The 20,622-nt window shown below is 41.0% G+C and overlaps 1 protein-coding gene across 5 annotated transcripts in view; it reads left to right on the forward strand.

Annotated features, from left to right (window-relative positions):
* SPATS2L (spermatogenesis associated serine rich 2 like) overlaps positions 1 to 20,622 on the forward strand; it is a 64,936-nt gene that overhangs the window by 41,679 nt on the left and 2,635 nt on the right. For 4 of the 5 annotated variants that reach the window (XM_060781888.2, XM_060781871.2, XM_060781879.2 and 1 more), the window contains exons 5-11: positions 1,018 to 1,255; positions 7,767 to 7,967; positions 8,912 to 9,047; positions 12,822 to 12,880; positions 15,647 to 15,756; positions 17,506 to 17,608; positions 19,972 to 20,198. In XM_060781888.2, the coding sequence (XP_060637871.2) occupies positions 1,018 to 1,255; positions 7,767 to 7,967; positions 8,912 to 9,047; positions 12,822 to 12,880; positions 15,647 to 15,756; positions 17,506 to 17,608; positions 19,972 to 20,198 (1,074 nt within the window). The remainder of the gene's footprint in view (positions 1 to 1,017; positions 1,256 to 7,766; positions 7,968 to 8,911; positions 9,048 to 12,821; positions 12,881 to 15,646; positions 15,757 to 17,505; positions 17,609 to 19,971; positions 20,199 to 20,622) is intronic. The other variant, XM_067470593.1, reaches the window with a different exon arrangement.

The following is a 20,622-nucleotide window of genomic DNA, read 5'->3' on the forward strand; positions in this document are numbered from 1 at the left end:
TAAGGTGTTGGCTTGCTGGCTGATATCCAAACAAAGGATGGGACAGAGATGTCAATACCTTGATCCTTTCATTACAGGCTGCTACTTCCCAACTGATGTCAGGTGGTGCAATACCAGCTAAACAGTATAATATCTCCAGTGGTGTAGGGTGTAGAAATCCTGTGATAATTTGTCATGTCTCATTAAGAGCCACATCCACTGTTTAATGTGGTGTTCCACACTAGGCATGCATACTCAGCAGCAGAATAGCAAACCACAGATGTCTTCACTGTGTCTGATTGTGGTCCCCAGGTTGTGCCAATCAGCTTTTGTATGATACTATTTCGAGCACCCACTTTTTGCTTGATATTCAAGCAGCCAAAATTGTCCATATGTCTGAGATAGTGTCACATTTGCCTTCTGATGGTCCTGTGTATACAGACTTTGTTTTATTCACAAGATTATTTAAAACATTTTGTATAAAATAACCTTCCGTCTTTAAGGTGCACATGAAAAACCAATGAATTTTGTGTTTAGGCTTGGGCCCATCTGTAAGATATCTCTCATTACATATATAAAGGTTTTCCAAAATCCAAAACTCTTCTGGTCCCAAGCATTTTGGACGTAGGATACTCCATTTACATATGTTTTGCTAGTCTGGAAAATACACTCCTGATTCATCTAACGTATTCCACACCTTCTAGATTCGTGTTCTCCCTGTATTTGTTTACAATTTAAAAATCACTAAGTTATATTAAAACATGATTTTTAAAAAGTAAACATATGTCATATTATTATGAATTACTTGCTTCTTGTAAACTCTCGTTTTTATTAAAATAGCTGAAGCTGCTTACACAGTTAATTAAAATCGTAATACCTACTGAACATATTTTAAATTAGCTTTCGGAAAATGCAATTGTGGGGGTTATTTACTGTTCCTGGTAGAACGTGAAGTGTACAGAGTCTAAATAACATGATTATCCTTATATTCTCTTCTCCCTCTCTCTCTGCACCCCCCACCCCCAAACACACATACAGAACAGCAAAAGGAAAAGAAGTAAATCTAAACAGCATTACCTTAGTAAAGATGCAAAAGATAAAGATGAAAGGGTAGAAAAGACATCTCTGGAATTGCAAGAGCTGAATGGCTGCCATCTGAATGACTGTGATAAGGAGACTTTCTTCAAACCTGCAGGTGAAAAATCAACAATGATTCCTCAAGAGGAAAAGAGTTTGGAATACAAAGAAAGGAGAGAGACAAATCCGGAAAGCTCAGGTCAGTGCACACAAAAGCATGTTTCATTCAATGGGCTCTGCACAAGAACCTAAAGAACTTTCTCTCTTCCCACCCCTCTTCCTTGTGTTAAGTGTATCTGCTGAAGGACTTCACTGCATGCAGATGACATTTCGTATTGTATCACATCATTGCTGGCTCATCATCTCCCTGCAATGATGCCTCAATAGCCAATGGTCACACCATAGTGCTGTGACTTACCTCATGCAATGAGGGGTTCCAGCTTCTGTGGTAACATCTGCTTCTCTCTGCAGGAAAAACCAAATTAAATCCCTCACTTCAACAGGCACTTTGGAATTGCAAAGTACCTTAAAAGAAGCACAAAGGGGAAAGTCAGAGTTACACTGTCCACCCAGAAGTGTGGCTTTGCACAGCAAGATGTCAAAGTTGCACAATACTAGCAGTTTGTTGGGAATCAGCCTGCGTTTGTATTTCAGGATCCTGATGTGGGGAATAATGAGGGAAATGATGGTGCCGAGGCTGAGGTACAAGATGGAAATGGTTTGGTCAATTATTTTCATACAGACAATGACAGAGAGGCCCCGGTGCAAAGGGCAGTTTCTCATGAGAATATCCCTGGTCCTAGCAATGATAATTCACTCCCTCTCTCTGTGAGCTCTCACGATTTGGGTTTCGAAAACAATCTGACACCTGGGAATTTTAATGAGCAGCCAGATAGGGAGCTGAAGAATAGGCAGCTGGAGATTAGCCAGGATCGACAAGAAACTCAGTATTTACATCGCTCCGAAAGGCTGAGTCTGATAAAGGGAAAATGTGGGGGGAAACAAAACCAATTTCTGAGTTTTGGGATATAAAGTTTGCTTCAAGGGAAAACCTGTCCGATCAGGCATCGTTTGGAAACCAAGTTCTTGTGCCATGGAAGTCTTGTTCAAGGGGTCTTGTTTCTGTGGAGTTTTTTAGCCTTTTGGATTGTCTTTGCATCCTGCTTGATTCCTGGCTGGATTAATGCTGTCTTGGATTGTTTTTATTTCTTGTGTGGACATTGCTTTGTGTTACTACTTTTTATGGACTAATTACTTGGAACCTTCTGATTTTCTTACAAGCATTTATTTCTTTTGGATATTTACTAAGCTTCAATAAAAGAAGATTTGTTTCTTCACTCTTCATGTGGTGTGTTTAAAGTCAGAGGGCTTCTTCTCGACCTGGAGTGCAACACAGCTTTGCAAAACTGTCTGTCATAATTACAATGAATTGCTGCTATCCTATGCTCTGGGAATTATATAGGATAGCAGCAAGCATGTGGAACCCCGAGTTAGTGTGCATCATTTGATGAGCAGCGTGGGGCTCCATGGATCAACTGTGTCTCAAGTGTCCTAGATTGTCTGCAAAGACCCATGTGATGTAGTCATAACTATCCTGAATCAAACTTACAGTTGTTGTTGTTGTTGTTGTTGTTGTTGCTGCTGCTGCTGCTGCTGTTGTTGCTGTTGTTGCTGTTCTAGAAGCATTCTCTCCTGATGTTTCGCCTGCACCGTGGCAAGCATCCTCAGAGGTTGTGAGGTTTGTTGGAAACTAGGAAAATTGGGTTTATATGTCTGTGGAAGGTCCAGGGTGAAAGAAAGAACTCTTGTCTGTTGGAGGTAGGTGTGAATGTTTCAATTGGCCACCTTGATTACCCTTCAATGGCCTGACAGTTTTTAGGTGTGGCTTTTTACTGCCTGGGAAATTCCTTTGTTGAGAGGTGATTAGGTGTTCCTGATTGTTTCTTGTCTGGAGTTTCCCTGTTTTTTGAGTTTTGTTTTTTATTTACTGTTTTAATTTTAGAGGTTTTTTTTAGTGCTGGTAGCCAGATTTTGTTCATTTTCATGGTTTCTTCCTTTCTGTTGAAATTGTCCACATGCTTCTTGTGGATTTCAGTGGCTTCTCTGTGTAGTCTGACATGGTGGTTGTTAGAGTGGTCCAGCATTTCTGTGTTCTCAGATAATATGCTGTGTCCAGGTGGGTTCATCAAGTGCTCTGCTATGGCTGACTTCTCGTATTTGGGTGCTACGTTTGGTGGTCCCTATGTAGACTTGTCCACAGCTGCATGGTATACAGTAGACTTGTGCAGAGGTGACTTGTATATGCATTCTATACAATTATTTCTACATCTCAAAGCTTAAGCATGTTTTAGCCACCCTTTTTGCGTCAACGGGTTTCAGAAAGTGCTTTGGCTGAAGCTGTTTTTGGAAAGAGAATTCTGCTGCATGTTTCTTTGCTTCAGAATGCAGCCATTTCCCAACAATTTGGGGATCCTTGAACTTGGGTGCATCTTATTCCAGGGTGCTCCTTCTGCATGGACATGGAATGGTGTATCTGTCCCTTTCCATGAATGTTCACTCTTGTCCATGGATAAGGAGAGTCCGGACTCACCTAAGCAGAAGCCGGTGGTTATTTTTCCACATTTAATCTGCTGCTCTTGGCCTCATCTGATTTTAAGAGCTGAAATTTCTCTTTGGTCTCATAGCCTTGCTATGAAAAGAAGTGAAGAGGAACTGAATGTGTCTAGACTTCAAAGCAAAGTTTCAGAGCAAGCAATCTATGCCTGCCTGAAGCAGTCAGCTTTTCCACAGATGGAAATGAATATTCACGCCAAAGGGCTGGTCTTGCATTCTCCATAGACTTTTGACTATTTTAGCACATTCCTGATATGCACATCTTCTGGCTATACAGAGCCAGAGAATTGAGTTTGACATGCAAATGATAGAAGTGCCTCTGGACAGTTTCTGAAGACACGCTGCTAAATCTCTTTTTTTTCCCCCCAAGAATAGCAGCCAGCAACTTTTCCAACTTCAATTTGACCTTTCAATGGACCTTTTTCTAAGAAAGAGATTCTAGTTCAGTGTGTTTCATTTTAGTGTTTCATTCCTTATCCTTCAGGGATTTGAAAGTATCATGGTATTGTGGTGGTGGAGAGAGATGAAACAGTCAGTTTTTACCATGTGGCATATTGAGATTTGGAGCAAAAATTTTCCTGTTTGTCCCATTAATTTCAGGTCTGCTAAATGCTCAAAGTTTGTATGTGCTGGAAACGGACATGAAGGACTTTATCACACCCAGTTCCTTGATGTGGGGAACAGTGGGGGAATCCATAGGGCAGTGGGGCAAATTGTGGGGCATCGGGGTGAATCCACATTTCCCGCCACACCCACTTGTCCATCACACACCAGAAAGTGTACCTTTCTGGTTTGTTCCCGAATTTTCTATCTGTTCAGAGTGCCCGTCTTAGAACACTAAGCCGGCATACCCGGTACAAAGCCCTTCTGGAAACAGCTGTGCATCATGTGATGAGATCTGGTGGGCTCCGTGTCGGCTGAGTCAGCGAAGTGTTCTACAACAGGGAAATTTGCGAATGTGATGAGATTGTAAAGTGTACTTTCATAGCACTTAAATATCAGGAATTTGTTTTTCAGCCAGATGTTTGTAATGGCAGCAGCGCCTTTTCTGCCTTTTGGTTTGTAAGCTTTCTTATGGGGGCCGCAGTAGCACAATGGATTAAACTGCTAACTGCAGGAAGTCTGCTTACTGGAGAGTTCAATCAATCAGTGTTTTGCTATGGTCATGGATTTTCCTTTGAAACTGTCTTAAACTCAAGTGAATGGTAAAATATGTTATACTTACTTTGTTCAAGTTGCCATCTGCATACAGATCTAGACATGTTTCATTATTTCTGAATGTATAGTTTCTGATTATATATGAGATTGTATCAAATAATTAATTTTTTAAAAAGGAAAAAAAATGATTTATTGCGGTCTATGACCACCAAACTATAGAATGGCGCCCAGGTGCCCAAGGAAGGGAATCGCAGTTCACAAGGAGGTCAGATAAAAAAGCAGATTAAAAACATGTTATAAAAGAGACAGATTAAAAAAACAAACTAAACTTACAGTTTAAAATGCAGGTATACATCTAAAAGAGGAGAGTTAGCACTTTGAAGCCAAGAATCAGGATGAGCACTTGGCTGTCAGCCCTAGCTTCTGCCTATCTAGCAGTTCAAAAGAATATTATGCGAGTAGATCAATAGGTACACCTCAGTGGGGAGTTAAAAGGGTGCCCCTTGCAGACGTGTGGGCAACACAATCAGTTAAGTCTATAGACAACAGGCTCCTCAGCATGGAAAAATGGAACAAGAGCACCTCCCTATGGCTGGAGTTGAGCCTTGCCTCCAGATGTCGGAGATGGAAGGGGAAGGCCTTTACCTCTGTCTGTGTATTGTATGTCATTGTTTACTGTGTAAAAAGGCATTAAATGTTTGTCTTACGTATGTAATACTGTAATCATCTCTGAGTTCCTCTGGGAAGATAAAGCGGAATATAAATAAATATTATTATTATTATTATTATTATTATTATTATTAGCTGCTATAGTTTTCATTTACTTGTTTATTGTTTTTCAAAGGCATATCTTCATTTCATTTCGCTGCTAAAGAACTCAAACCAACTAACAGTGTAAAAATACAAAAGCCACAAGAACCATATTGAAACAACTTAATGAAACTCTGTAGTCATAAAATCAGCAGCCAGAACAGAATAGTTGGGGATAGGAAGGGGAGTCGGCATTTTGCAGCCAAGAATTTATTTATTTATTTATTTATTTATTTACAGTATTTATATTCCGCCCTTGTCACCCCGCAGGGGACTCTTGACGGATTGCAATGTGCACATATATGGCAAACATTCAATGACAAAGACACACAACAAATATAGACAAACAGTCAGAGGCTATTTAACTTTTTCTGGCCGCCAGGGGAGCTGTCACTTTCATCGTCCATCTGCAACACTGATGAAGTACTTAGAATCATAGAATCAAAGAGTTGGAAGAGACCTCATGGGCCATCCAGTCCAACCCCCTGCCAAGAAGCAGGAATATTGCATTCAAATCACCCCTGACAAATGGCCATCCAGCCTCTGCTTAAAAGCTTCCAAAGAAGGAGCCTCCACCACACTCCGGGGCAGAGAGTTCCACTGCTGAACGGCTCTCACAGTCAGGAAGTTCTTCCTAACATTCAGATGGAATCTCCTCTCTTGTAGTTTGAAGCCATTGTTCCGCATCCTAGTCTCCAAGGAAGCAGAAAACAAGCTTGCTCCCTCCTCCCTGTGGCTTCCTCTCACATATTTATACACGGCTATCATATCTCCTCTCAGCCTTCTCTTCTTCAGGCTAAACATGCCCAGTTCCCTAAGCCGCTCCTCATAGGGCTTGTTCTCCAGACCCTTGATCATTTTAGTCGCCCTCCTCTGGACACATTCCAGCTTGTCAATATCTCTCTTGAATTGTGGTGCCCAGAATTGGACACAATATTCCAGATGTGGTCTAACCAAAGCAGAATAGAGGGGTAGCATTACTTCCTTAGATCTAGACACTATGCTCCTATTGATGCAGGCCAAAATCCCATTGGCTTTTTTTGCCGCCACATCACATTGTTGGCTCATGTTTAACTTGTTGTCCACGAGGACTCCAAGATCTTTTTCACACGTACTGCTCTCGAGCCAGGCGTCACCCATTCTGTATCTTTGCATTTCATTTTTTCTGCCAAAGTGGAGTATCTTGCATTTGTCACTGTTGAACTTCATTTTGTTAGTTTTGGCCCATCTCTCTAATCTGTCAAGATCGTTTTGAATTCTGCTCCTGTCCTCTGGACTGTTGGCTATCCCTCCCAATTTGGTGTCGTCTGCAAACTTGATGATCATGCCTTCTAGCCCTTCATCTAAGTCATTAATAAAGATGTTGAACAGGACCGGGCCCAGGACGGAACCCTGCGGCACTCCACTTGTCACTTCTTTCCAAGATGAGGAGGAAGCATTAGTGAGCACTCTCTGTGTTCGTCCACTTAACCAATTACAGATCCACCTCACCATAGTTTTGCCTAGCCCATATTGGACTAGTTTCCTTGCCAGAAGGTCATGGGGGACCTTGTCGAAGGCCTTACTGAAATCCAGGTACGCTACATCCACGGCATTCCCCGCATCTACCCAGCTTGTAGCTCTATCGAAGAAAGAGATCAGATTAGTCTGGCGTGACTTGTTTTTGATAAATCCATGTTGACTATTAGCGATGACTGCATTTGTTTCTAAGTGTTTGCAGACCACTTCCGCGTTCCCCGCATGCTTTTGCTGGAGTCTTGTTTATGGCCTAGTAAATTTTGTTAAATTTGCCTCCCCACACATAGATGGTACCTAATTTTCCTACTTGACAGATGCAACTGTCTTTCGGGTTGCAAAGGTCGACAACAAGCTACAGAATTGGTCGGAAGCTCACTCAGACCCGGGCTGGCTTCGGACTCATGACCTTGTGGTCAGAAGTGATCTTAATGCAGCTGACACTCAGACACTGTGCCACCAATACAGAAAGTTACATCTACTCTTTTTCTTTCTGTGCTGCAGCTCTCAATCAAAATTTTCCTTCACAATCACTTATCTTAAACCAAAAATAATACCGCGCTATGACTCTTGCCTCTTGAACCATATCACTATTTGTTGTCTTTCATTTGCAGAAAAAAAGATGGAACAGAAGAAAGGATCTATAGATGCTGAGCAAAAATACATACACAGTGCAGAGGTGCCTGATACTTCTCAATCCTCCTACCAATCCCCATGCAACATGAGTAGGCCCAAGTTCAGAACATCCACTGTCAAGTCACCTGTCTCTGTATCTCAGGTTGAAATAAAACCAGAAGATTCAATCAAGAAAAGAGGTAAAATAGATCTGTGTTATCCATTCTGGTGTACAAAAAATTGTTATTGTTCCCAAATCCCTCATTGCTATCCTATTCTAGTAGCCTTTAAAAAGGAAGTGTAAGATCTAAATGACATTTCTGCGATAAAAGGCTTCTGAAAATACTTGGTATTCTCCATCACAAGGCATCACAGTATTCTCAGATTTACAGCTTCATGTCCTCCAGAATATCAATGTCATGCCAGGTGTACACAGCTGATACATAGAATCATGAATCCTAGAGTTGGAAGAGACTTCATGGGCCATCTAGTCCAACCCCCTGCCAAGAAGCAAGAAAATTGCATTCAAATCACTCCCGACAGATGGCCATCCAGCCTCTGTTTAAAAGCCTCCAAAGAAGGAGCCTACACCCCACTTTGCAGCAGAGAGTTCCACTGCTGAACAGCTCTCACAGTTAATGTTCAGATGGAATCTCTTTTCTTGTAGTTTGAAGTTCTTTAATTTTACCACTTTTATGCTGCAAAATTATTTATCTATTGGCTAGATCTGGGTAGTGGCAACTGGAAAGAAGACTTAGGAAACTTGTGACACTAAATTAACCCAGACTTGGATTTGGTTTTAACTGGCATGTTTAATCTATTGTTTGAATGAATTGTTTTAATGTAATGTTGATTATTTATATGGTGATACCAGCGTACGGTGCTTTTGTGAGGCAGCCCTGAGTCCACCCTTGGAGGTGAGAAGGGTGGGGTAGAAATGTATGAAATAAATAAATAAATAAACAAACAAATAAACTTCAATTATGATATTGTTTTGTAGAAATGTTTCCTAAAATCAACACTTTTTTTCTTGAGCTTGAAGACTGGGTTTCCTGTGGCTTTTCATTGGGTATCATCTTGTTTTTACAACATTTCAATCAGATTTGAAAACTAAATGGTAGCTGATGGTTATTTGTTCTTTCAGGTCCAAATATTGAAAAATCTGTGAAAGATCTCCAGCGCTGCACTGTTTCACTGACAAGATACCGAATGATGATTAAAGAGGAGGTGGATAATTCTGTAAAGAAGATAAAGGCTGCTTTTGCTGAATTACATAGTTGGTAAGGAGACATGGCACAGCAAAATAAGGAGACATATTGTAGCATGTGAAGGGCACCTCATGCAGTATAGGTGCCCCCACTAATTGATGTATTTCTCTTTCAGTCATTTTGAAATGTGCCATGCAAGCTTAGCTTAGTTTGCCTCAGCTTAGGATTCCTTTTAGGATCGTCACAGCCAAATTCTTTTAGGATTCTTTTAGGATTTTTCTTTGCAGTTTGTAGAATTTTAAATTAAAGAAATCCAAGGGGGAAAAGGGAAACCCCACAAAAATGAATTCTCAATGCCTCCCCTCCCCTCACGAGCAATATAATGAACGCAAGGAGTAGAAAAAGTTAATAATCTCAAATCTTAAATCAATTTCTGTCTTTGCAAAGTGAAACCAAGGGTCAGGCAAAATGAGAAATAGAGGGTCATTCCAGACAGGGCCCAAAATGCAGGCCCTGTCAGACTTTTACCAGAGGAATCCAAACAATGCCTGCAGTAAAAGAGGATTAATTTGGGATGAAGCAGGTAAACCCTGCTTTGTCCTCATTTAGTTTGATACCACATTAGACCCAGACCTTCCTGAAAGGCCCGGATCAGATGCTCAGGACAGCCCGGATTTTGGGAGGAGGTGGGGGTGAAAACGGGTAACCCATTTTTGCCTGCATTAAATTGGTGTTTTGAAGCACCCAGAAGGCCAAATTTTGGTGCATGTTTCAACTCATTACTGCTTTGGTGACATGAAAAAAGGAGGGGATGGCAAGACTTTTTTTTAAAAAAAGCAAAACTGGTTGGAAGGTCAAGTTTACTAACTTTCCAGCTGTTTTTGCCTTTCTGAAGTCATTTTTCTATGTCAAAACTTAACTCGGCTGTGATGAAAACCCCTTGAAGTGGAAAGCCAATTTTGTGGTCTGCTAATGGCAGTGGTTCTTTACTCCTCGTTCATGAGCTCTATTTTGTTTTTAAAAATCAGATGGTTATCACTTCTATGTGGCCATAATATTTTTGTGCTTGGAAAATACTGGGTGGGCTGCTGCAGCCTTTTCCAGCTGAATGCCTTCAACGTGGACAGTTTTCCCAGCTAGTACAGCTGCTAAGATATTCTCACTATCGACTCTGAACAGGCCTGCAAGTTATCTTCCTATTCAGCCCTTTGCCATTTTTGGGTTTGCCAAATTCAACATGTTTTAAAAGATAAGCTGCCAAAATGGGTATTCGATTCTCTCATTTGCCAGTCCCATCATTACATATAGGATCCCTCGGTGGCGCAGTGGGTTAAACCCTTGTGCCGGTAGAACTGAAGACGGACAGGTCACAGTTTTGAATCCGGGGAGAACATGGATGAGCTCCCTCTATCAGCTCCAGCTCCCCATGCGGGGACATGAGAGAAGCCTCCTACAAGGATGGTAACACATCAGAATATCTGGGCGTCCCCTGGGTAACGTCCTTGCAGACAGCCAATTCTCTCACACCAGAAGTGACTTGCAGTTTCTCAAGTCGCTCCTGAGACACACAAAAAATAATTACATATTTCCAATGTTTTTGGACATCAGATTTTTGTAGTACATAGTTGCATGTATTACTTTTGCTGTAAAAAAAACAACAACTGCAGCTACAGAAGAGTATGGATTTGAGCAATGTACTACAGCAGTGATTCTCAGTCTGTGGGTCCCCTAGATGTTTTGGCCTAGATGTTTTGGCCTTCAACTCCCAGAAATCCTAACAGCTGGTAAACTGGCTGGGATTTCTGGGAGTTGTAGGCCAAAACACCTGGGGACCCACAGGTTGAAAACCACTGTACTAGAGGTACAGAGAAGACCCATTACCTATTGCACCTATTTGGGATTTTTAAGTTTTGTCAGGAAAAGCATACAGAGAGTGGTCACATCATTATCTACTATTTTTGATTCTAGTCAAAGTAAGAAATAAAATTATATAATCTTCATCACCATCATCATGAACATCATTATTATACTAGAAGAGATTATTACAGGACATTTAGTCCAGTCCTCCAGGCCAAAATAATCTAAACTTAACTTCTAAGATCAATCAGGATCTGATAGATTCTAAAGGCACCAGATCCTGTACTGGTTAGTACTTGGATGGGAAAACACCAAGAAATATCAGAGGCTGTAAGCTGTATTTCAGAGGAAGAAACTGGCAAAACCATCTCTGTGTATTGTTGTCTAAGAAAACCATTAGATTCATCAGGTTGCAATAACATGACAGAAGACTTGAAGGCATACAGATACACACTGGCAGCCCAGCCTGCTGTTCAATAGTCTTGTGCATTTGTATAGAATCACTATTCTTTTCTGTTAGTTTCATTCGTAAGGCTCGCGTTTTCATTTTTGAGTGCCACCCAAAAACAGGTATTTTTCCAAACGGGCATTTTCATTCCATGGTCGAAAAGACGATAATTTTTTGCCTATTGGCAGCAATGAGCAGGATTCCCCAGGCTACCCTTCCCCTCAGTTTTAGGGCTAGAGGGATGAAAATTGCCACTCATAAAGGGCACATCAATGACTTTTAGCCTGCCAAGTCTTATAATGTTTGGGTTAGAGTTAGGGATTTTCAGGGATTTTTTTTCTTTCTGTAAATGAAATCTCCTTAAAAACCTTCCCTCTTTCCCCCACTGGCCCTGCCCTCTAACTTCTCCAGGAACAGCAGAAGGAGGGAGGCAGAGCAGGACACAATTCCTTCCTCCAAAGTCAAAGATGCTCCACACGCCATACACACAGCCGAGTACCCAGCCCCACTATTTCACTTCTTTATCTGGTGGCAATGGGGTAGGGGAATTTCCCTCCCCTTCCCATCATTTTTGGGAATGGCATGGTTTGGCCTTATATCCTTCATTACAACCTGAATTATAAGCATCAGAGTTACTTAAACTACCACTTTTTCCTGTGATGCCTTCCTCTCTGTCTGCAGAAGAGAACTGAGTTTAAAGACAGGGCTTAAGCTACCACTCCTCCTGTGATTCTTTTCCCTCCGTATGCAGAGGAGATGAGTGGCATGCAGGTAAAGCGAGGCAGGCAGCAAGCAAGGTGCCCAAAAAGCAGACAAGGAAATGGTACCTGCTCCTGCTTTCTTTCGTTTTGAGTTTATTTTCGTTTTGGGGGAGGTGTTCCCATTCATGCTCCTGCCTGAAACGAAATGAATGAAAGAACGAATGAAACGGGTGAAACAGGTACCACGCACACCTGTACTGTTCAGTGTAAGAAACCCAAAGCAAAAACATCCTTACAAATGCTCTGCTCCAGCATCCATCACTCCTCTAGGAATCAGTTCAGTTGACAAAAAAAATCTGATCCTTGAGGTTTCTCGCAGCTCTTTGCATATCTTCATGTCTTTTGTATCTTCTCTCAGGTGGTTGTATATATGGCTGGAGTTACACTTAAAAGTGTACTTGTTCTGACTTACAAAAACAATCAACTTAAAAACAAACAGATTGAGACCTGAGCACTGGACAATGAAACTCTTATAGAAATGTGTGCCTTCTACTAAGTCTGTCCATTAACCCTTTGGTGCCTGTTGTTGAGTCCTACTGTGAATGGCTCTTTGTGGGGGGGGGGGGGATTGTTGCCTGCTTGGAGATCAGTTTGGGACTTCCTTCATATAAAACATGAGCTGATGAGTTGTTGTTCACTGACAAGTTACTAAATTTGTCTTCACTTTTCAGAAAAACATCTAGGTCCTGTAACAAAATTGCCTCAATTTTTGTTCCAAAGGATATTGTTATCTGTGCTACGTTCCTGTTGAACCAAACTTTCTTCTTCTTCTTTTTTCAGTATAATAGACAGAGAAGTGACTTTAATGGCAGAGGTGGACAAAGTTAAAGAAGAAGCCAGTAAGTATAAATCAAAATGGGATACTCCTTAAGCTTGAAGCAGCTGGAAAAGGTTGTTTAGGGCTGCTCTTGCAAAAATAACAAGTGGGACTTATTTTTTCAAAGCATGGACAGATCTTCCTCTTAGGTTTTGCACCAGATAGTCCCACCTGAAACTGCAGAAATCATTGGAATCATAATTATTGCTGTGGAATTCAATAATTCAATAATTGCACTGGAATTAAATAATTCAACAATTGCCCTGGGAAATATTGGCTGGAGAGTGAGCTTTTAAAGATTTGTTCTCTGCTTATCCTCCAACAACAACAACAACAAATTTTTATTTATATACTGCTCTAGCAGGCAACAACAATAACAGGTATAGTCTACGGCTGTTCATTTCCGGAGCCTAACAGGAGGAAGTGACCTGGATAAGTGGTAGAAAAAGATATGGCCATATTCAACAATATCTAGGACTGAGCTAGAACTTAAAAATTGATTTCTAGCAATGACAGTAGGCTTTAAATAGTTTGGCTGATGCCAGGTAAAATCTCGCCAGCCAAGGCAGAAGAAGAGAAAGAGAAGGAAATGATGTTTGAACAAGATTTGGAATAGTAGATGTTAGCAGTGCTTCCTATTCATTTCATTGCAGAATCCAAACCTGCTGTTTGACTTACCCATGTCTTGGAGTCTGTCTAGAAATTTGCTAGGGCCACTAAGTGATTTTTATGATATTCTTCTTTTTGAAATTACCACAGGGTTTGCACTGGAGGAGCTAGCAAATGTATGGGATGAGTACTTCTCTAGGAATCTATAGATCCTTCAGTACAATTCTGTAGTGTGCTATGACTGCGGTAATTTAATGGTGCTTTGCTATATCTGCAGTTTTAAATAACTAGTTCCATTGGGAACATATGCCTCGTGGATACACATGTCTTACTATAGCCCAATAGTGCAAAGGTGCTTCATTTTCATAAAGTTTACCCAAAACGTCATGACAAGATTTAAGGTAATTTCTCCCTCCCTCACAGGCTGATGCTATAGGAATGAAGATCAAGAGAGCACACTTGCATGGGAAGATTACTCACACAACATAGAATACAATTATAGTTTGTGCAAGATGTAAATCCAGAATTTCTTAATATGTCTTCTAAGATCATTTTTATGGCAACTGATTTCTTTTATTTCATCCATTTGCCTTGACAAACAAACAGAACAGTCAAGATAACAGACAAAACACAACACCACCAAGGTGTATCTCTACCATAGAAACAATACAGTTTGATACCACTGTAACTGCCATAGCTCAGTGCTGTAGAACTGGGGTCCTCAAACTAAGGCCCGAGGGTTGGATACGATCACCCAGTCATTTACCCGGCCCTTGCATAAGGTCAACCTAAGCCTGAAACGACTTGAAAGCACACAACAACAACAACAATCCTATCTCATCAGCCAAAAGCAGGCTCACACTTCCCATTGAAATACTAATATGTATATTTATTTATTTATTTACTTTATTTGTATACCACTCTCTCTCAGCCCTCAGGCGACTCAGAGCGGTTTACAGCAGTTTAGATATACAGGATACAAAATCATTATGCATTTAAAAACAAAAGCATCACAAGTCATTAACATCATTAACATCAGCATCACAAACATCAATACACCAATATAACAAATCCATCTGGTCTAGTCACTGAAATCAGAATCCAAAACTCGTTATCCATTATTCCGTGTTCCAATAATCAGTCAATCAATCACACTGCTTAGCCGAATGCCTGTTCAAACATCCAGGTCTTTACCTTCCTCCGGAATGCCAGCAAGGAGGGGGCCAATCTAATATCTGCAGGAAGGGCGTTCCACAGCCGAGGGGCCACCACTGAGAAGGCCCTGTCTCTCATATATATTTGTTAAAATTGTTCTTCATTTTAATGATTATATTGTTTTTAAGTGTTTTTGCACTACAAAAAAGGTATGTGCAGTGTGCATAGGAATTCATTCATGCTTTTTTCGAATTATAATCCAGCCCTCCAACAGTTTGAGGGACTATGACCTGGCCCTCTGTTCAAAAAGTTTGAGGACTCCTGCTGTAGAATCACAGGAGGTATAGTTTTACAAGGTCTTCAGCATCCCCTGCAAAGAGTGCTGGTGTCGCACCAAAGTACAACTCCCAGGATTCCATAATATGAGCCATGGGAGTTAAGGTGGTGCAAAACTACATTCATTCTTCAGTATAGATGCACCCCAAGTGAGCAACTTCTATAATAAGCCACTGAGGCCCCTTCTACGCTGCTAAAAAAATCCAAATAAAATTATCTGTTTTGAACTGGATTATATGGCAGTGTAGACTCATATAATCCAGTTCAAAGCTATGAAGAATATGAAGTGAGAGCAACATAGAATATCTGTACTAATGAGCAATGAGACTGTTATGGATGCATTTTACTTTTGTTGTAACGTGATTTCAAGTCATTTCTAACTTATGGAGTCCCTTGAGTCAACCTATTACAGGACTTACTTGGCAATTATTGTTCAAAGGGGGTTTGCCTTTGCCTTCCTCTGACGTTGAGAGAGTGTGACTTGCCCAAGGTCCCTCAGTGGGCTTCTATGGCCAAGTGAAGAATCTAACTCTGGTGCTCAAACCACAACACCTTCTGTTACTTGTGGACTAATTGTCAATTCTTTGTCCATGTCTCTTCTGCTTGTTGATACAAGGATGTATGTTGAGACGCTAGATGCACAGTAAACATTTATTTTTTGCATTATCCTTTTTTAAAAAAAATGTAGTGGAAATTTTAACTGCTCGTCAGAAAAAAGCTGAAGAATTGAAGAGACTAACCGATTTGGCTAGTCAGATGGCAGAGACACAGCTGGCAGAACTACGCGCTGAAATTAAGGTTTGTCTTCCAGCCTAGTACCTTATTGGGATTTACAAAAAACAAGCAAACAAAACAGGACTTGATAACTTTCTATGGAACTGTACAGTAGGCAGAAGTTGAGCCAAACTTGAAAAATAGAATCATAGTGTATTGAGTGATTCCAACATTGACTTCTACACAACTGGTAAATTTAAAAAGTGGTGAGAATTTGATAGAGACTAGTGCATAATGCAATGACTTAGGAAAAACATTGGAAAACCTTTTTAAATCAAATTATTTTAAAAGTTAATGCAATTAAGTTAAGTGAAATACTACATTGCATACTAAATAAATAAAATAGGTGGCAACTGCACGATAGCCATAGACATAATTTGGAAGGTACCTGTGGAGTTGCTAATGAGCATGGCCATGCAAGAGTGTCTTCCAGGGTAAGGCACGCTTGCAGTATTTCATTATATTTCCTGAAGGTTGTGTTCCACTTCCCCATTTTTAAAACAAGCAAGACATTTTCTTCCCACTCTATGAGAGCAGAATATAACGCTAAGAGCCCTGAATAAATTGCTGCAAGAAACAGTTATAAACAACCTTTTAAAATACCAAATGAATCGGAGACTAGTATGTGTGTCTGAGACTAGTATGTGTGTGTTTTTCAAAAGAGACTATAACAGGCATGGGCAAATATTTTTGCCTTGGGGCCACATTGTGGGCCCAGCTGGAAGGGGTGGGCCAGGAGGGAGGAAGCCATTCACATGCCAGGCAGAACGGGCCCGTGAGGGGCAAGGGGCTAGGAGAGGGCGGGGGCATGGCAGGGCCTGGGCCATCCTCAGGTTGTCCTCCCAGCATAAGGATGGGGCTGCTTGCCCCATCCTTATGCCAGGATGAAGGCAAGACATGTGGCGACTGCCCCAACCTTCCCCCGATCCTTGGGCTGTCCTGGCATTATACCAGGGGGAGGGTGAGACAGGCATTAGCTGAGAGTGCTCTAGAGGGCTCTCAGCCAACACATGCCTTCCTTTGAGCCATTCTCCTGGCATAAGGATGGGGCTGTTTGCATCGTCCTTATGCCGGGAGGAGGGTGAGACACGTGGTGGCCGATAGCGCTTCAGAGGACTCTCAGTCATCTTTTTGGCATAAGGATGTGGTGGACTGCCATGTACTTATGCCAAGAGGACAGGGAAAGTGAGGAGGGTCTGAGGTAAGTGCCCAGGGGGCTGCATCTGAGCCCTGGGCCTTAGTTTGCCCACGCCTGCTGTATAGCTATCTCTGTATAAAAGTCAATGTCTGTATGTTTGTGTTTGTTTATTCCACAAAGGCTGTGAAGTGGCACTCTATAATGTCACTGGGAAAGAAGGGTGACATATATATGAGAAGTGGGGAGGAAAGAAAAAGAAAGAAGATAATAAAAGGAAAGAAGAAGAAAGGGGGAGGGAGGAGGAAGAAGACAGAAAAAGGAAGGAAGGAAAAGAATAGAAAGTGGGAAAGGTATGAGAGGAGGAAAGGAAATAAAGAGAAAGGAGGGAAGTGAAATGAAGGGAAGAAAGGGATGAGGGAAGAAAGAGAGAAAAAGAAAGGAAGAGGAAGGAAGGAAGGAAGGAAGGAAGGAAGGAAGGAAGGAAGGAAGGAAGGGAGGGAGGGAGGGAGGGAAGCAGGTGGGCAGTAGCTCCTCCAATGACTGGCCAATGATAATTTTGTATATAGAGCGTTTTTGCCATTCTAGTTTATCACCTGAAGCAATTTATAATAAAGATCCTTTCCTCCCCATTCTAGCATTTTGTTAGTGAACGTAAATATGATGAAGAATTGGGAAGATCTGCCCGCTTTTCTTGTGACATTGAACAGTTGAAGACTCAGATTTTACAGTGTGGAGAAAGTAAGTTATGGTACTTCCCACTAAGATTGGTAGGACTTGGTACTCATGCCACATTTTCTAGATGCTATCCGAGTTTATGTCTACCTCCCTGACTTTCTTCTTGAGAAGTGAAGTGTGAGGGTGTTTTGGAACTGAACAGTGACTGATGAAAGAGTGTAGAAACATGATTGAAAGCATCTGTCACAGAGCGCAATATATGCCACACATGAATGCCCTAGACTTAAAAAGTAAGTATTTGTCTGTATTTTAAGTCCTAAATTCATTTGTAAATGGATTGAGAAAGCTGTGATAAACCAATCTTTGCTTGTTGGGACGTGTTTATTCATAAACAGTTATATATGGGGGCTTTCAGACATTTTTCCAGCACTCTAAAATAACCGGCAAATCAGCTCAAAATATATAATAGACAGGTCTTAAGCCTTTGGGACAGTGCAATACGGTAACCATAGGAATTTTACTCTGCTGATTTGCGATGGCTTAAACAATTAATTTTAAAAGTGGAGATACTGGTTTTAATGTCTGTGTATGTTTATAGTTTATTTTATGTTCTGGCATTGAATATGTTGTGCTCCACCCCGAGTCCCCTTCATGGTGAGAAGGGTGGAATATAATTTTTAAGTAATTAATTAATAATATTCTAATGTGTCAACAAAATGTATGTGTGGAGAAAGGAACATGGTGAACATCAGATAATAATCCAAGATTATCCTTTGAGCCCAAAGGGACCTACACAAGCTGCAGTTAAGTCTCATTGAGTCCATTGCCCACAAGCACATTTTGCGTATTGAAACCTATGATATTATTGCATTGTCCTGTGTATTTCAGGATCAATCAGGGATACGAAGCAGGGCATAAACCAAAGCTGACTTGGCAAATCATCCGCGGTGCATGCTGAAAGCCATCCTTTAGTGTGGTGTTTCTCAAACTGTGCTCCACCTGGACGTTTTGGACTTCAGCTCCCACAAATCCCAGCCATCTTACCAGCTGTTAGGAATTGTGGGAGCTGAAGTCCAAAACATCTGGAGGAGCACAGTTTGAGAAACTCTGCTCTATAGACTAAGACAGAGAGAGAGAGAGCATCAAGCAATAGATGATGGCAAAAGCTTCCACCTCAGATTCCAGAGTGTTGTCAGGAATCACCACTTTAATGGCGATGGTCACATTTTGGCCCTCCAGATGTTTTGGATTTCAACTCTAACAATTCCTAACAGCTGATAAGCTGGCTGGGATTTATGAGAGTGGAAGTCCAAAACACCTGGAGGACCAAAGCTTGCCCATGCCTGGGCTAGATTAAATAATGGAATGTGTTTTCAGAAAGTGCATATGCTATGCTGTGTTGATTGAATTGGAAATAATTTACTGTTTTCTGTAACATGTGGCTACCACTAGAATGTAAACTTGTTCTCTTGTCCTTAAATGCACTAGAATGTATTTAGCCCATTAGAATGTTTTGTAATATAGTGGGAGGTTTTTGCCAAATCCAGGATGAATAGACAAGAGTCCTGACAGTGTTATATCACAAGTCTTCATACAAGATTATCTCTCATCTATATCCTAAATTGTTATTTGGACCATTTCTACAGCAACTACAACCTTTCACATTACACATTTCTACCACTTTAATGGCGATGGTCACATTTTGTGGAATTTTAGGGTTTGCAGTTTAGTCAGGCACTAAAGTTACCCACCCAAAAATGTAAATACAGTGGTCCCTCGCTACTTTGCGGTTCGCTTTTCGTGGACTCGCTGTTTTGCAGTTTTTCACTATGGACTTTCACTATGTTTGTCTGTATGGAGAGGCTGCTTCTGCAGATAAAGCCGGAGCTGAGGATTACATGAACAACACGTTCAAAGAGGGTTATGTAGTGTATAAGTGTGTGGGGAGGATTTATAAAGACTTTAAATAGTGTATAACTACTAAAATAATGTATAAATATTAAAATAAATACAGCATCCCTACTTCGTGGATTTTCACTTTTTGCGGGTGGTTCTGGAATGTAACACCCACGACAAGTGAGGAAACACTGTACTCCTTCCTGAAGTGCAATATTATATAGGATAGTGTTAAGTGAATCTAGTACTATGGCATGAAAGTAGTGAAATATTGTTATTTGGTATAGTGAAAAGGACAACTACAATTTAAACTGTGGTATCTCTAGAACAGTGGTTCTCAACCTGTGGGTCCCCAGATGTTTTGGCCTTTAACTCCCAGAAATCCTAACAGCTGGTAAACTGGCTGGGATTTCTGGGAATTGTAGGCCAAAACACCTGGGGACCCAAAGGATGAGAACCACTGCTCTAGAATGAGTGCTAATCTATTCTGTGATGTAACATTAGGTCTGGGCAATTTTTTTCTCTTATAGTTTCTCATCCAAAGAACAACTATTCCTCAAGGACACCCTCCAGTACACTTCCACAGTCAGCAACCTTGCATGCAGCGGCCGGCATTCAAAGTGCATATATCCGAAAACCTTTCAGTCGTGCCCGTGGCAAGGCTCCTGATGGTAGAGCAGTAATAACCAAAGGTTTCAGCCAAAGTCTCACCAGCTCCAGCGAATCCTCTCCTCAAATAATTTCAACAAATAAACAGGTGCGAACTGCAGGACAATGATTCACTGTTTCAACATCAACAGAAGGAAGTTTTTAAGGTTACAATTGCGTGGTAGAAATTGATAACTGGAATTAAATACTTTATGGGTTACTGAATCCAGGGTTCTGAAAGATACAGGAGACATCAGCCACTGTCCTTACTTCAAGACTCAGCACAAGTGATTACTTTTAGATCTGGATATTATCTATTTATTTATTTAAACAAGGCATCTTCATCTTAAGTCAAATGATCAAGCAAAACATAAACCTTGAGCAAACATCTATTCCACCATAACCTCCTTTGGAGCAGCATAACGGCTTCTCTCGAACCTGCTCCTCAGAGCAGAGCCTTTGAGCATAGATCTCCTCAGAGAAAAAGCTCTCCAGAACTGTATTCTAAAAACCCATACAGTTATACCCTATCG

The sequence above is a fragment of the Anolis sagrei genome, chromosome 1, assembly GCF_037176765.1.
Source record: "Anolis sagrei isolate rAnoSag1 chromosome 1, rAnoSag1.mat, whole genome shotgun sequence".
Classification (NCBI taxonomy): Eukaryota; Metazoa; Chordata; class Lepidosauria; order Squamata; family Dactyloidae; genus Anolis; species Anolis sagrei.